General features: G+C 41.6%; 1 protein-coding gene across 1 annotated transcript in view; it reads left to right on the forward strand.

Annotated features, from left to right (window-relative positions):
- RYR2 (ryanodine receptor 2) overlaps positions 1-17,132 on the forward strand; it is a 238,954-nt gene that overhangs the window by 140,096 nt on the left and 81,726 nt on the right. The window contains 7 exon segments of the mRNA XM_033145434.1: positions 356-434; positions 2,050-2,139; positions 3,413-3,550; positions 5,786-5,863; positions 6,736-6,811; positions 9,321-9,447; positions 10,624-10,739. Coding sequence (XP_033001325.1) covers positions 356-434; positions 2,050-2,139; positions 3,413-3,550; positions 5,786-5,863; positions 6,736-6,811; positions 9,321-9,447; positions 10,624-10,739 — 704 coding nt within the window.

Raw genomic sequence — 17,132 nt, forward strand, 5'->3', positions numbered from 1 at the left:
CATACTGTATATTGAAGAGGCACTTAAAGCTGATTACTGTAACTTACTTGGAGCACTTCTGGGAGACAATCCCAAAGGGGGTCATCACAGAGGAGGTCCACTTACATATTATCACCAAGCAATATTTGGCTGGTTGTGGAATGATCATCAGGGTTTCCTTGGAACATATCGAAGCTTAACTTGGTCTGTACTGGGGGAGGTGGGCTGCTAGGTATCTGCTGTCTCAAGTTCTTTAAGGCTCTGAGTGTCAACACCAAAACCTATGGTATGATCAATTTTTTAAAAAATAACATCAAAAAGAATGCACAATTTATTATATATATTATTAATCCTGATCTTCTATTTTCTTATCTAGCATTACAATTCCTGAAAAGCTAGACTACTTTATTAACAAATATGCAGAACATTCCCATGATAAATGGTGCATGGAAAAGGTAAAATGTTTTTCCCCCCAAAGCACATTTAAAGTATTAAAAATCTGTCTGGATAATAGTCTGAAACACATTTTCCATTTTTAGTATCCATCATGGAATCTTGTTTATGTTGCATGATTAGAACAGTCTCCTTTCTTTAATCAAAAAGTTTTCTTTAAATGCATTTATCTTCTGAGTTTCAATAAATGACTAGTCCCTGTTTTTACATTTATACTGATCTAATTAGTTAACACTTTTTTTTGCTTTTTGCTTTTTAGTAAGGATGTTATGTTTGTTATCAGATATTTGGATGGTTGCGTTTGCATGGTTCTCTTCTATCTGGAAAATGACGCTGTAGATCTAGAAAAATAGAAATCATAAGTATCTCATCCAGTTTCACCAACGGTGCATATTAGTGCCTTGGGGTGGATGGAGGCCAGCTATATTTACAGTGCTTCTGCACCACGCATGCACTATTTAATATATGTTCCTTTTTTAAAAAAAATCTTCACTATGGAGAGCCCCTCTTGTATGGCAAAATATAGGTTTCATGACCACAACATACACATGCAAGCTTTTAGTTACTATTGTTTTAAAACACACTTCATTTAAGTCTATATCTACTATAGGTGGACTAGGGAAGCAGGAATAATCCACTTTAAATGGATTTATACGCAGAATTTGGTGGTTCTGCCCCAATTGAACTTTTCTCACATTATATCAAGTCTCCCATTACACCTGAGCCAACTTATTATATGCAAAATTATATGCAAAAATTGTATCATACATATAAAAGACTCAAGTGTCATTCAGTATTATATTTCTGCAGCATAAATTTATCAGTATTAATACATGAGTATTTTCATACAATTATATGCATTGTTGTATGCATCTGTTACTTTAGGAAATCTGGAGAGTATATACATGTAATATTATTCATATAATACTGCATACTATATGTGAGAAGTATTCATATATTTAGGGCAACCAATTAGAAAACCTTGCTTCTTGTTGAAACCAAGGAGTGAGACAGACAGAATTGAAAACAAGCCACGAAGATAAGTTTGACACTGAGATTTTCAGAAAATTCTCTCCATACATGGGACCTGCGACAAAATGGTGCACTGTGGAGTGCTCCTGTTCAGTTTCAAACCACTCTGTTCCACCTCCTCAGCCACTATTCTGTTTCCACCCCCTAACACTCAGTCAGCGTTCCATGCCCTCTAAGTGTGCTCAGTCAATGGGCTGTTTTTTGTTGTTGGGGAGGAGATGATTTCTTCCCCCATCTTTTTTTTTAAAACTTTTGCAAACCTGTGCATGGATAGAGCTGTTCTGCTACATTAAGTCAAGTATTCTGAGAATGAGTTCACTATTAGTATATGATAAGAAGTTCTTAATTTCAATCTTTTAACACATACATGAGTTATTGCATGACTAATTAGAATATAGGATATTGTTATTACAGCTGTAAGTCATTTTAAGTTCAAAATAACCAAGGCAAAAATATGCTGGTGAGTCTAATTCTTTTGGGCAAGTGGGCATAGCATAATGATAGCATGCAAAGACACCATCCAAAACATAAATGACATCAAGATTCCTGTTCAGCTTATCCCCTCCCGCTTTTTATTTTTATCAGTTTGCAAATGGGTGGATATATGGTGAAACATACTCAGAATCTTCCAAAGTGCAGCCATTAATGAAACAATATAAACTGTTAGCAGAAAAGGTAAGAAGTTCATGTCAAATGTTTTGTTTGTGGCGATCTTTTTGTTTTATTATTAAAAGGAGCAATTAGTTTTAGTGATATCTCAAACAATAGACAAATCCCTTGGTTGTTAGAACACCGGGCTGTTCCTCCTCTCATATGTTAGAACACACTCTAAGTTAGGAAGACGGGATTAATGATATTTTTGTGCAAATTGAGCATGTTCCACCAGTCTGAAGTCTCTCGTCTAGTCTGAGGCAGGACTTGTGAGAGAGGAAAGAGAGTGGGGCACTTCAGTACAATATAAAAAAGTCATCCTAGCCAATAGGTTTTATAACCTTGACCAACAGTTTATGAATATGCTGAAAAACCCAGCCATTGATAATCCTTCTTCCTAAAGATGGGGATGTACAGTTTAAGGACTTTTCAGAATGATGACTGGACTTCACTTTATGCAGAGCGTAGGAGGCAGCTGTCCTTGCTGCTCAAGACTTGTGTCCATCCTCAGTGTTTACCAGGGCATCCCTCATATGGCTGGATGATCTAGAGAATCCCCATGAGGACATAGACTGTATAACAAGAATGTTACTTAAAATCTCCAGGGCAGTTACATTTCTGGCTGATGCGACACTCCATGACATTCAGTTTGTGTCTTGTTCCTTGGTGGCCTCCCTAAAAAAATAGAATGGCTTATCTATGAATTCTAAACACATAGAATTAGATTCCTCAGTTTCTCACCTCATGTCAGGGCTTCCCTCTTTATGAATCCTTTCATCAAACCTTTACATGAGCTGCATCTTTTAACAAATAATTTGCTTCTTTCTCTTTCGGCTACGTTGACATATTGAGTTTAAGTGATGGGCTTATCATTTTTTCTTGTTTTCTCCGAGACTTCCCTTGTCTTGCATTGTGTACACCTGTTGAGATAATCTGAGATGGCTGGTAGTGTAACTTCATCATCTCTACTTCATACGGTGATATTGCAATTCATCCTTGCAGCCCACTTCTGATTCCATTTTTTTTTAAAAGTTTGTTACATTGACTGCAGTGAATATTTGTAGAATCAAGCTATATTTCTGCATTCCAATGTGGACATGCTGGGTAGTATGCTAGTTATTTTTACATTTTAATGCTATACCACTTAGCTAGATGTCTGGAAGCTAACCTAGGCAAGTATTAGATTACTATTAAATTATGTAATAATTAAAATATAATAAACAGTGTTATAAGAGAGTGTACTGTCCTCTCAGCTACTTGATAACTAAAAACATAATCATCTATGTGCTTTCCCTAGGAGAAAGAAATTTACAGATGGCCAATCAAGGAGTCCTTGAAAACCATGCTTGCTTGGGGATGGCGGGTTGAAAGAACAAGGGAAGGAGATACTATGGCTCTTTATAACAGGCCACGCCGAATATCACAGACAAGTCAGGTACACCCTCTATCATGCTGCAAGTGTTTGCTTCTACCGAGTAACATAATCTCAGGCATCCACTAGTTAATCAATATAAAGGACTGGTTTAGGTGTAGAGGAGGATTTGGCGTGAAAAATAATCAGGTACCGGCTTTGTTTGCTGCTGTACTTAAGTTGCATTGCACATGTAGGAAAAAGAGGTGAGGAAAATTCTAAAGCTGTGTTTGCAGTTTTGAATGAATCAAGTAATACAGACTGAATTATACAGTGTTGTGACACAACAACAACAACAACAACAACAACAACAACAACAACAACAATAATAATAATTTATTATTTATACCCCGCCCATCTGGCTGGGTCTCCCCGGCCACTCTGGGGGGCCTCCAACAAATACTAAAATACAATACAAAGTCACAAATTAAAAACTTCCCTAAACAGGGCTGCCTTCAGGTATTTTCTAAATGACAGGTAGTTGTTTATCTCTCTGACCCCTGATGGGAGGGCGTTCCACAGGGTGGGCGCCACTACCGAGAAGGCCCTCTGTCTGGTTCCCTGTAGCTTTGCTTCTCGCAGTGAGGGAACTGCCAGAAGGCCCTCGGTGCTGGATCTCAGTGTCTGGGCTGAACGATGGGGGTGGAGACGCCCCTTCAGGTATATAGGACCGAGGCCGTTTAGGGGTTTAAAGGTCAACACCAACACTTTGAATTGTGCTCGGAAATGTACTGGGAGCCAATGCAGATCTCTCAGGACCGGTGTTATGTGGTCCCGGCGGCCATTCCCAGTCACCAGTCTAGCTGCCGCATTCTGGATTAATTGCAGTTTCTGGGTCACCTTCAAAGGTAGCCTCACATAGAGCACATCGCAGTAGTCCAAGCAGGAGATAACCAGAGCATGCACCACTCTGGCAAGGCAGTCTGCGGGCAGGTAGGGTCTCAGCCTGCGTACCAGATGGAGCTGGGAGACAGCTGCCCTGGACACAGAATTAACCTGCGCTTCCATGGACAGCTGTGAGTCCAAAATTACTCCCAGACTGCGCACCTGGTCCTTCAGGGGCACAGTTACCCCATTCAGGACCAGGGAGTCCCCCACACCCGCCCGCCTCCTGTCCCCCAAAAACAGTACTTCTGTCTTGTCAGGATTCAACCTCAATCTATTTGTAGGTATTTTTTAAAACTTTGCTATTTTTAAAGAAACTTAGGGCTGCAATCCCAACATCTGACCAGGAGCATCAGAGTTCAGTGGAGTGTTGGAGCCCACCACCATATCTGCGGTTCTGCTGCTTATGCTGGCCCAGGGCAGAAGGTGATACACAACTGTTGTTCTTTGCTCTGCCAACTCCAGGCTGGTACAGCAGAAAGACTCGGATTAGGTCCTTTGCTGGTAGCTGGATTGGCTTATGTTCCAATGGAACATTTGCCAATCAAGTCTGTTTCCTCCCCACCCAGTTTTGGGGGTTTATGCTGGCTGTTACTGAAGGGAGAGGGATGTTTGCTTCTGCTGTTGGTACATGGAACAGAGACCTCCATGGTAGCAGACACCCCCCCCCCAACCAGTGGAACCCTGTGGAGCAAGATTTCTATCACATCCCAACTCCTCCAGCTTGGCAGGTCAGGAATATGGATTGCTCTGTATAGGTAATTGCAACTATTCTTGATAAATGGTTATCAGAATTGCAGTATTTTCTAGAATATAACTTTAATATACAACAAAGTCTATTATATTTTTTTCTGGATAGTGTTTCAAGACAGATTCTGGGGAAAGACAAATGGCAGCATTCATTTCTTTAAAATATTCTTTGCCCTGTCCAGTAGATAGACCATTTTGTCAAGATGAAATTTGTACCATGTACTGTAGTTTTTGAAAGAGTATTGTATTAATGCTCAGCATGTCTCATCTTTTGGTTCTATTTCTATTTGATTTCACTGTGATTTTTTGCACATGCCAATTATTCATTTAGATAAATGGAAAATTGGCACAATGTAGTTTCATAAAGTCCCAAAAATGTCAGTATTGTACCAACAATGTTTTTTTATTATTATAAAAAAAATTATCTGGACTGTGCCTAACTCTTATTAATCTGCAACATTTTGCATTTTAATAGAGAAATATGTAAATTGTCAATTGCTCCCTCTTTCCCGATGGATTTCTTAATAAATTTCTTAGACTTTGAAAGCTGTCATTTAACTTTTAAACTTGTATTTGGTCATTCTTTTTTTCCTTTTTTTTACTCATCTGTTAATATTTACTCAGGTTTCTGTAGATACTGTCCATGGTTATAGCCCTCGTGCAATTGACATGAGTAATGTTACCCTCTCCAGAGAACTGCATGTAAGTCATATCACAGCTAATGGCATGTATTAGAAACATTTAAGAGAACTTTTGTTTCTTTCACCGTGTTTGTGCAGTGCAAGTTCCCTGCTTATCCTCTGGTAGCTATCATTCATAAAGATGTATGACATCTGTACAATTTTAAGAATTTCCAGAGGATTAAGCAGGTTAGTCTTTGCAGCAAAAACTAGTGGGTGCTATTGTAGGTGCTTAAATTCAACATTTGTATTATATTTCTGGTTACAAAAAGTGGACTACAAAGAGTAGCCCTAAACAGAGTACAGCTTCTTCAGTGTATCTTGAGTAGCTTTTTGGCTTGAAAAAAAATTCAAGAAGATAAATCAGTTAGAACAATTAAGATCTGCAACAACAATTAATTCTGTGCCATGGCAATGATTAGGGATAAGAGCCAATGTAGCAGAGGAGAATTCTGTTGGGTGACAGTTTTTGCCAATTCCTCCTGTAAACCCTCATGCCATCTCCCAAGGCATTATGGAAAAAGACCACCAATCCTCTGTAGCAAATCTTTGGGTTGCATAGGCAAAAAACACTTCCACCCCTAATCCTACGGGATCTCATGGGATCGCTGCATTAAAGCAAACATTTATAATGTTTGAGATCATTTCTTGAAGCTTAGATTTGTAAAATTAATGTACTAGGAAGCCAATTATTTTTTTGGGGGGGGGGATCTGAAGTGCACCTTTGCAACTGTAGCAAAAGCATAATAATATAAAAAATAAATGCAAAAGAAGCTTCATTTAAAATTGGCTATTGTGAAGCTGACTGCCATATCCTAAAACAATAAAACACAAATGCATAACAAGCACGATTTAAGATTAGCTGTTATGAAACAAATCATTTTATTTCATCAGGCTATGGCTGAAATGATGGCTGAAAACTATCACAATATATGGGCAAAGAAAAAGAAGATGGAGCTTGAAGCAAAAGGTAAATAATTTGCTTATAGTTTTACAAACGTAAGAATTATTAGCTTGGGTTTTCTAACAATAATCATTAATTTAAAAAACCAGGATTGCAATAATTCACCCAGGTTTTTGGGGTATAGATTCAGATATACATATGTTTAGAAGATATAAATACATTCTGGAAGTTAATTTTTTTAAAAATGGCTTGAGTAGTACAGCAGGGACCAGGGTTTGGCTTCCCCCCGCTTACATATGTACGAAGGGCTACATATACTGATGATACTATGCAAAAAATACAAATAAATCATTGTGTATTTTGAATATATTGATTTGGGAATAATTTTGGAACTGAATAATACTCATACACAGTATGGGTTATCCCACCTAGTAATTTTTAATGTATATATCAGCTATTAAATTTAAAAAATAAGGCCTCAGAGTTTTTCAAAACATGGTATTTCCTGCAATATGCATTAAAACATACACAGACAGAAGCCATCCAAACACCACTTGCCTTTGCCGACCATTTTAAACTCCTATCCTACTTCATAATTTGTTATATCTACTTTTTAAACCTTTCAATGCCATGTCCATTTAGAATACCATGTAAAATCTAAAGGCAAGCATTTGCTTCAATGTCTTCCTTGCCTTGTCAAAGTTAAAGTGTGTGCCTTAGTAGGTAAAAAAGATGTTGCTGGCAGAGAATACATTAATTCTTGACTGATGCCCACCATATAGAACTGTGAGAAATTATCTTTTAGCTAAATGACAACCTAATAACTACATCTTGTCAGATTGAGGATTTTCATTCCCAGCTGTAAGTATGAAAACAGATAATAGAAAAAGCAAAATGCAGCTTAAAACCTCAGAAGATAAAGTTGAGCGTTGCCTGTTTTAGCAGTGAGGGGGTGGCAATGTGCCGGAAAGTGTGTTTAGCTTTGCAAAGTTGAGTCATATTTTTTAAAAAAAATTCTTTCCTTTGTGCTACATTTAAAAAGTTTTAGCAAAGAATCATTTCTACCATAGCAGTTACAGGCAGGGCAGGGCAGAGGGCGACTTTGTTCTTGTGTCTTCTGATCACTAAGTGTCACTGCTGGTTCCTCAGAGGGAGAGGGTGAAGAGTGGGAGATTCATCATGGTGTGGGAGTATGGTGTCAGGACACCAATGCTGCACACATACCATGCCTCATCCTTCTCCCTAGGAACCATCAAGGATGCCTGATATTTGGAAGGCAGGTGGGCAACGTTGCCCTGCTTGCACCAACCTCTCCTGCTAGGCAGACATATTGCTTGCCACCCTCTTTAATATTTGTATTCAACTGTTAAAACAGCTTATCAGAAATGCATATAATGTCTCATGTGCTGACATCTTTAGTGTCTGTTCTTTAGTGGGTTATTAGGCACTCATTTGGTGCTCTGTTCCCTTTTGATGCTTAATATCTCTGTGCAAAGAATGCTGTAGAACAGCCTTCCATGAGGCAGGGTGGGAGCATCAAATAATGGGTTTAAACCCCAGTGCATAGACAGAAGCACTTTGGAGAAGCAGAAGTGCTTCTCTGACTCCCTCCCTTTTCAGGAATGCTTGGTGGGGAGAAATTCATTTCTTTTAAAAAATCCATATTTTAAACATATATTAACCCTACAAATGATGAGTTAATGAATGAATAAATAGTGGACTTGCCTCACGAGTAGTGCATAGATTCAAGTTGATTGTGTTATGCACTGGGAGATGGAGCTGCTTAACCCCCCCCCCCCCCGCCCTCTCGGGCCTTGGGAGGAAGAAGATGCAGACATAAATGATTTGGATTAAACAGACCACAACTTTGTTGAAGGAAAATGAAGTACGTGCGTCAGCTAAGACCAGCGTGAAAGTGGTTAGTTGTACCCCCTCCCTACAAGATGCTTAGGAAGATGGGCATAGTTAGACTGCTGCGATGTCTTCCTTGCGACACTGAAGCCAGGCCTGGCCTCTACCTGATAAACTAGTCTCCTTGTGAGGAGGGACAGGTGTGAAGACATATTAGCTGTCTATAAGGCAGCAGCTCCCTCTGGGAGAGCTCCTCCAGCCTTATGAGTGTCTTGCTATGTCCCATCCCACCCGAAACTGATCTTCTGGATACTTTCCCACTCTCATTCTGTTGTTGCTGTCTCTCTTTCACCAACACGGGACCTTGGCAAGCATGGCCCAGTGCCTTGTTTTCTCTGAGGCACCTGGTCTGTCCCAATAATTCTTCCTCAAACTTGCCATGGCAGTGAGGACCCCTTGATTTTGGCATTTGAATTGTCAAATCTTTTAGGTTTTTAAATGTTGTACTTTTTGCATTTTTTTTAACCTTTTAATAACATTAATTACATTTATGTCATATGTGTCCTATGACTAAACTGTAATGTGCTTAATGAAATACGAAAGTTTATTATGGGCATTTCGGAATAAAACAGTAATATATCCCTCTTTGAAGTTATTCACAATATATCCTAAGTTGGCCACCGCTCAGCCTTAACTATGGTGTCATTTTTCTAACTTATGACAGTGGGAGGAGGAAACCATCCCTTACTTGTTCCATATGATACACTGACAGCCAAAGAAAAGGCCAAGGATAGAGAGAAAGCACAAGATATCCTGAAGTTCCTACAGATCAATGGATATGTGGTCTCGAGGTAAATTCTAATCTGTGTTGCAATAGGTTTTAGGCAAACGGTAAACAATGCTGAGTTAAACCTTTGCCATATGGCGTGTGTTTTATTTATTTAAATAACACACACACACACACACACACATGCACACAAAAGGCAGAAAGTTTCATTTTTTTTTTTGAAATGTAAATCAAGCAGTAAATCTGAAATATCTGCAAAGTTCTTTTTGTTTTCTTTCCTGTTTCTGAACCTTTCCTGAACGCTAGACGGCAGCCACAAAACCATTGGGAAGAATTCAACATTGCGCTCTTCTGAGAGTTTTTGTCAGTGCAAGCATTTCTGCTTCCAGTGGAATGATCCTTCCTCTTCTCCTGCCCTTGCACTCTTTTGGGGGTTCTCCTGAAATTCCAACATGAATTTAGGGGAGCTGGGTGGGGGTGGGGAACCTAGTTGCACTAACAGGAGCCCTCGTCCGGTCAGTTCAATCTGGGCCTAAGTGTTTTACTCAGAACAGACCCATTTAAATTAATAAAGAGGACTAAGTTAGCTTCATTAATTTTAACAGGTCTACTCTGAGCAAAATTTAGTTGACTACCACCACCGTATGTGCATTTTTGTTTGTAAAAGTGAAATGCTCATGAAGTAGTAATACTATAAAATATGACATATTTCTCAACCTAAAACAGCTGAAAGCTGTAAAGACCACCCAATAACTCTTTCCCATCAAATCCTGAAAATAAGGATGGTGCAGGAGGAATATAAAGGAAATTCCTATATAGTGGTGCTATTTTCTTTAGTGACAGTTGATCTGTCCAGCTGAGGGGATACAGATATTTGATTTGGATGTAACCTGAAGCTATAGTGTGCCACCAACCAGAAAGAAGGAATAATATTGAAGGAGAATTAGTGAGAGGACAACGTGAGGCTCATACTAAGACTTCCCTCAGGTTGGTTTGGGTTAACATCTGAATCAAGGCAAAATGATGCCAAACTGAAAAGAGAAACAAAAATGGATGTAAAATTAACACAGAGAAACATTTTTTGCTGTATTAATATGTGTTTAATCTAAATTACTTTAAAAGTATATGCAGGTAGGTGAATATACAAGGCCACAGCTAGCTTTGTGATAATTTGCAAGTTTTTGTACAAAAATCTACTTTTTGGGTTCTAAGTTTGAGTGATAGCTCTTGTTTGTTCTAGAGGTCTAAAGGATCTAGAATTAGACACGCCTTCTATCGAGAAACGATTTGCTTACAGTTTTCTTCAGCAGCTGATAAGATATGTGGATGAAGCCCATCAGTACATTCTGGAGTTTGGTAAGCCACTGTAAATAAGCATTTTGTATTTTAACATTGGTTAGCCATGAGTCCTGAGGCAACATATTAAGCCAAACCTTGAATTAGCTTGGCATGCCATCAGAAAGTGATGGGGAGAAGCAAAGTGTTGTAAGACCATAATGGGCTCTTGAGCTCTTGAGCGGTGGATTCAGGAACACGAAGAGGCAAAAACCATGCAGGGTTCAACAGTATTTATTTTGAGTTGCATATGCAAAGCAAAAGGCACAATCCAAAAGTTGGACTGAGCACTGAGAGACTGGCGCGTATTCCTTATAAAGACAATACAGAAACCGAAAATAGAAACTGAAAATTGGCTCAAGGTTCACATGTTCCCTAGGAGGGTAACCTCCCAAAGCCTCCCCAGTCTGGGAATGTGTACCTGGCGAGCTTTGAATGTACTTGGCAGGCTTCCTAGAAATATAGCAACATAAGCAACAACAGTCCCCTATTGTATGCTGAAGGTTGAACCTATTCATAAGGCATGTGTGTGTCTAATCAGCAAGAAAGCATAACTTCAGTTAACCGGCAATAATACTTATTGCATTAGATAGGAAATACAAAGGCATAAATCAATAATACCCATGCAGGGGGATGAGTCTACTAACTAGGAAATACCTTACATCTTAATGGACTGAATATAATGTTAATACAGGTGGCAGGAGCCAACTCCAGCTGCATTCCTCCCGGCTGTTCAGAAAGCGCATGCATCCCGTCCAAGGCTGAGAGCCCCCCCTTGCTCACACAACTCAGAGCTGCCCCTCTCCCAAAGACCCATAGGAACAATACACAAATATGCAATCAATACATACCAATACATGTAAGGATACACAACTCCAACAAGCCTGATGCCTCCAGTATGATCCATCAACAAGACCAGCTCTTAAGCCCATTAAAGGCTAACCACAATTAATATTAACGGCACATTCCTTAAAAGGGGCTTTCCGTCCCCCTCTCTCGTGATGGTGTTTCTATGGTAACAGCCAAGGTGCTATTTCTGTATTAACAGGCCATTGTTTTAATTCCAGATCGTGCACCGTTATCTAAACCTTGAAGCTGCTGGCTAGTTTTGGCTGATTTCCCAGAAATAGTTGAAGAAGCAACATTAGGCACATTCCTTTTCCAAGGTCTCTGCCTCTAAGAGACTGTCTCTCTTAATATTACAGAAAAATACAGAAAATATATTAATGCACAAATGCTGTGAATGATACACAAATAAACAAGCTTAGAAAGCAATTAAGGCATTCATAATCAATATGGGATATTTAGCTATTTGAACTGTCCCCTTCATTCCCTCCTTTTCTCTTCAGACAACTTGGACTTTCCAAGTACGAGTTCGTCTGACGGATCCTCCTGAGCCAAACTGCGACACAGGGCCATTATATGGGGATCAGTTATCCTTTTCACAGAATCAGAAATACACTTTTGGACACATTGGGCTAAACAAGGGGCCATGTAAATTGATAACAAAATAACAAACAGATATGGTCCTCGGCCATGGAGACCAACTGTGAGCCACTATCATGTAGCACCTCCTCTCCATTTATAGGGGTAGTAACATCATTAACTCTTCTGCAATGGTATGCATGTTCGTATTTAAGGCAGTCAGGTTCAATGGGATGGGTAGCAAAGGCATTTTTCCACCTTTTGCATCTATGGGGCCTGACATGCGTACCAAGCAATTTCCCTTCTGGTTCCTCCCCGCAACCTACGCTCCTGTAGGTGCCTCAATAGGAAAAGAAATACCACCACCATGTAAAGTATAGTTAACATGATGCTAACATCCAGAAAACTCAGTGTATTCTCTCTTTGCGTGGTGTTCTCGTGGGGCATCATTCCTCTGCTCTCCACCTTTGGGGATCAACGTATAGGCCACACGTACCACAGGAAGATTTCCTGCTGTTGGAAGTATTCCAAGCAGCTTAACTACTGTTTCTTCCTGACCCTGGGTTCCTGGAACCTCCACCTGAGGGAGTGACCCTTCCGTTTAGTGACGGGGGGGAAACTGACTTGCACCGTACACACCTCCTTTCTAATTCCTGACTCAGACGGTCCTGGTATACCGCTCGGCCCCTGTGGCTATAGCGATTACTGTAGAGCAATACACCTCGTGTGTGATGCCCACCTTCCGGATTAGGAGGAACGGTCTATGGACCCACTCCTATTCCCCAGTGGCCCTATAGGCCCTGCCTTGACTGGTTGGACAAACCAATGGTAGCACTGTCCTGCTGTCCAACTGTCCTGATACCGTTCAGCTGCTGGTGTTTCCCAGCTTCTTCTGCCGTGCGTAGAGGTGCCAGCTTCCCGGGTGTGGCACCAGCAGGGCTGTCGTCTCGCGGACATCGAGAAATAATCAGGAATCACTGTCCAATCTGCTTCAACTTCCTTCACACGCGGACGGTGGACCCACGGGATGGTACCGGTAACTTTCACCGTCGTTGGAATAGACAGGAGAACAGTACGCTGCCCTCGCCAGGCCTCGCAGAATGGGGCGGTATGTTGACCCACACTCGGCTCCTGGTTCGATAGCGGCAACGGTTCCACCAGCACACAAGGCGTTCTAGCCTGGGTCCACCTGTTCAAAGACAAAAATCTGAGACAGTGATTGCACATCATGCTCAATATCTATAACATTTCTCGAAACAGCTGAAACTATTTCCGTTGTCTCTTCAGCACAGGATACTTCAGCTGCTTCTTCAACTCCTGAAGTTTCTTCTCTAGCTGTAATTGCTTCTGTGGTTACTTCTTGCTGCACTGGAGCTGCACAAAGTACATCAACACCAGCAAGTTCAATTTTTCCTGTTGATTTTTTTTTTCTGCTACTAGCACCTGCTTCACTGCCTTCTGTGACAGAACTCTTTCCTTCCTCTGATAAAGCACCAGAGTCCGAGGTGAGGGTGCCTCCACCTTTGGTCTTTACTGATGCAGTTGCTACCATTCCTGTGAATTTCACTTCAGTAGCTAGCTCTATGCTTCCAACCTTTTTTTTTTTTTTCCTCCTCTTTTTTTCTTCTTCTTCTCGGGGGATCCACAGTTGACTCACTTTTCACAGTGTCATCCTCTGTTAACTCGGCCTTAGTGCGTTTTGATCCCAAAGTAAGCGCATCTTCCTTGTCATTCTGCAAAGATCCTTCAGTTGCAGTTACAAGCGTGACATCCTTCAGTCCATTACTTTCCGGAACATCAACTTCAACTTTCTTCCGTGCCTGCCCATCTCAAGGTATGGCTGGCATCTGCTACATCCATTTGGATGACATTCACTACCTTTTGATCAGGTGCTGAGACTTCAGCTACTCCCCTCTCCATAGATCTCGCAGTTACAGCTTGCTCTATTGATGTTTTAGGGCAGGGTCATCTTCTATTTCATTCATTGAAGGCCCCTCAATAACAACTGCATAAACATCTTGCATTTCCCTCTGCTCAGGAGCTTCAGTCCTGTCACCAATTACAGAGGCTTTATCAGAATTTACCTCAACACATGTCGCAAGGGAATCTGAAGTATCTTCTACCTCAGAGTTGAAACCGACCTCATTCTCCACATTCTGCAGGATCTCCTTTAGTCCTGGCTGTACGGTGGCTGCGGCTTCCGCTTCCATAATTCTTCTGACTGTCTGAAAAGATCTCCTTATGCACCTTCTCAGGAGGAAATTTCACTTCCACTTTGCGCCCTCCTTCTCTGCAAAGACCTTCACAACACCAGCCTTGAGGGCTGCCTTTTCTATGGGGGCTCCTGTTTTCCTTTCCTTAAGAATAATATCACCTTCTGCTGTTTCTATAGAGGATGCCATCTTCTTTGCTTTGTGGAGTCCTCTGCCTCAACGTCTTTGCAAGAACCTCTGCTTTACTCTTTTCCTTGGCAATCTCTACCGCAGACTCTATATCCACCTTCTCTGCAAGAACTTCTGCTTCCACCTTCACATCTGGCTTCACTGTGATGGCCTCCACACAAACAGATGCATTTGATTCTTCTGCCTTTGTGAAAGGCTCCAAATTCTCCTTTAAGTCTGCTGTCCCAGCTTCCACACTCCCTGGGAGGAACTTCATTTCCACCTTTGGACACGGCCATCCGTTTCTTTTCTCCACACATGGATCTCAGTCTCTGCATTCTGCTTGTAGACCTCCACTTCCACCTTTCTTGTGGGCAAGTCTTCTTCTACCTTCTCAGCATGGAGAGGTTCAAGTTTTTCATTTACCATTGCCTTTGCCTTTGCCTTTGCTTTTCCTTTCCTCTGCCATTGCCTTTGCATTGCCTTTGCCTTTGCCTCTCCTTTGCCTTTGCCTTTGCCTTTGCCTTTGCCTTTGCCATTGCCTTTGCCTTTGCCTTTGCCTTTGCCTTTGCCTTTGCCTTGCCTTGCCTTGCCTTTGCCTTTGGAAATACTGGTTTCTGATTTCAACTACAACATTCTCTGTGCTTTCTGGTAGTAAGCCAAGTGCAGCATGTTCGGCCATACCTAGGTCACTGACTTCAGTTGCTGCATTCTGCACTGGAACTGCAGTTATCTTGCTCCGGATAGGTGCCTCAAACACAAAAACTTCGGCACAGGAAGGCTCAGCTTCCTTTGCTGCCCCATCGGCCGCCCTATTCCCTCGGGTCACAGGTTCCTTTTCCTCTCTGGTGCCCTTCGCAGTACCTCACGGCTATCATCTCAGGGGTCCAAACGGCTCCCAACAGTTCTGCTAGCTGGTTTCGGCGTTTCACATTGTGCCCATCTGATTTCAGCCACCAACATTCTTTCCATATAGCTTCATCCCCGTTAGTGTGAGGAAAGCATACTCAAAGTCTGTATAGATGTTTACAGTTCGTACATTGGCCAACCATAGTACTTGGGTGAGGGCCACTAATTCAGCTGTCTGAGCTGACGTTCCCGGATCCAATGGACCTGCTTCAACTGTTGCATATCTCGCTAATCTCCTCCAATTCTGAACAAAGCTGCTTTCATCGGAGAATGAAATCTGGGCTTGGAGCTTTGTAAGGAGATCTCGACCCAACAAGGGGATGGGGCACTCTGACATATATAGGAATTGATGGGTCAGCGTTTGCCCCCAATCACGCATTCCATGGGCTGTAGAAAACTTTACTTGACTGGTCCCTGTTGCCCCTGTAACTTTGATTGACTGCATGCTGATTGCTGTAGTTGCCACTGGAACTACTGAATTCTCCATAAAATTGACCACTTGGTTCCCTATTTACATCTGGGCCATGAGTTCAGGGGAACCCTAAAGTGAACCTGGTCCTCCCTATTGCTGGTTCTCAAAACTTTGCCAGCCCAATGAGTCCTGGACCTCCTTGTCCGCTATTCCATCGGTCTGCATGATAAGAGTAGCGATTTTTTTTACTGGTTCCTCTTCTTCCTCTGGTTCCTCTTCTTCCTTGGCTCCTCTTCTTCCTCTGTTCGGTTCTCCTTGGTTCCGGCCTTCTCCCATTCTCCTGTCCGGGCAAGCCAGTGCCAACATATTCAATTTCTTCTTTCTGTACTTCTCTCGTTTCCTTTCCTTTTCCTCATCTCTATTATCATATACACGCTGAGCAGTTGCTATCGTCCACTCCAATGAATGGCCTTCTAAACCACCCTTCTTCAGTATTTTTTGCGGATATCTGGGGTCGATTGGGCTATGAAGGTAGTCTTTAATAATATCTCATTATTCCCCTCCTCTGGATTTAGGGGTGTCCAGATTCGAAATGCCTCCTTCAGTCTTTCCAAGAACATGGCAGGACTTTCATCAGGCTTCTGGATAATTTCAGAAACTTTTGCCATATTGGTGGGCTTTCGCGCATCCCTAATGAGCCCTTGGATCAAAGTGCTCCTATAAGATTTGAGCTTCTGCCTGGCATCTGCCTCATTGTAATCCCAGTTGGGATCTGTGGGGGGATATTGAAGCAATCTTTCTCCCTCGTCTACTTTGTCGTCTGCCAGAAGGCGATGAGCCTCAGTACGTACTCTCTGCACTTCTTCGCTTGTTTGCAATTTCTGCTGGCAATCTTCCCAAGTAGGGGTAAGTGTTTTCATCAAAGAAGTGATCAACGTGATCACCTTCTCGGGGTCCTCAGAAGTTATTTCTTTCACTCTTTCCATTTCTTCTTTTAGCATCTGATGCTCCTCATGTTTTAGCGCCCGCTCATATGTACTCAGGAAGGCTCTTAAATACTCCTCAGAGTCTTTACTTTTGATCTGAGCCAGCTTCAAAAGCCCATCAGACACATCTGCAGCAGCCTGCCACCTCTTCATGATCTGCCTAGCCATTTGGTAATTTACTGCAGTGTTCTCTGGGGTTCTGGCATGGATGCCAGGGGTACATGGCAAATCCTCTGGTTCTTGGTTTAACTCATGGGTGGGATACACACTTCTCTTAGGCGTTTGAAGAACTGCCTTGGGG

The sequence above is a fragment of the Lacerta agilis genome, chromosome 3 (genome assembly GCF_009819535.1).
Source record: "Lacerta agilis isolate rLacAgi1 chromosome 3, rLacAgi1.pri, whole genome shotgun sequence".
Lineage (NCBI taxonomy): Eukaryota > Metazoa > Chordata > Lepidosauria > Squamata > Lacertidae > Lacerta > Lacerta agilis.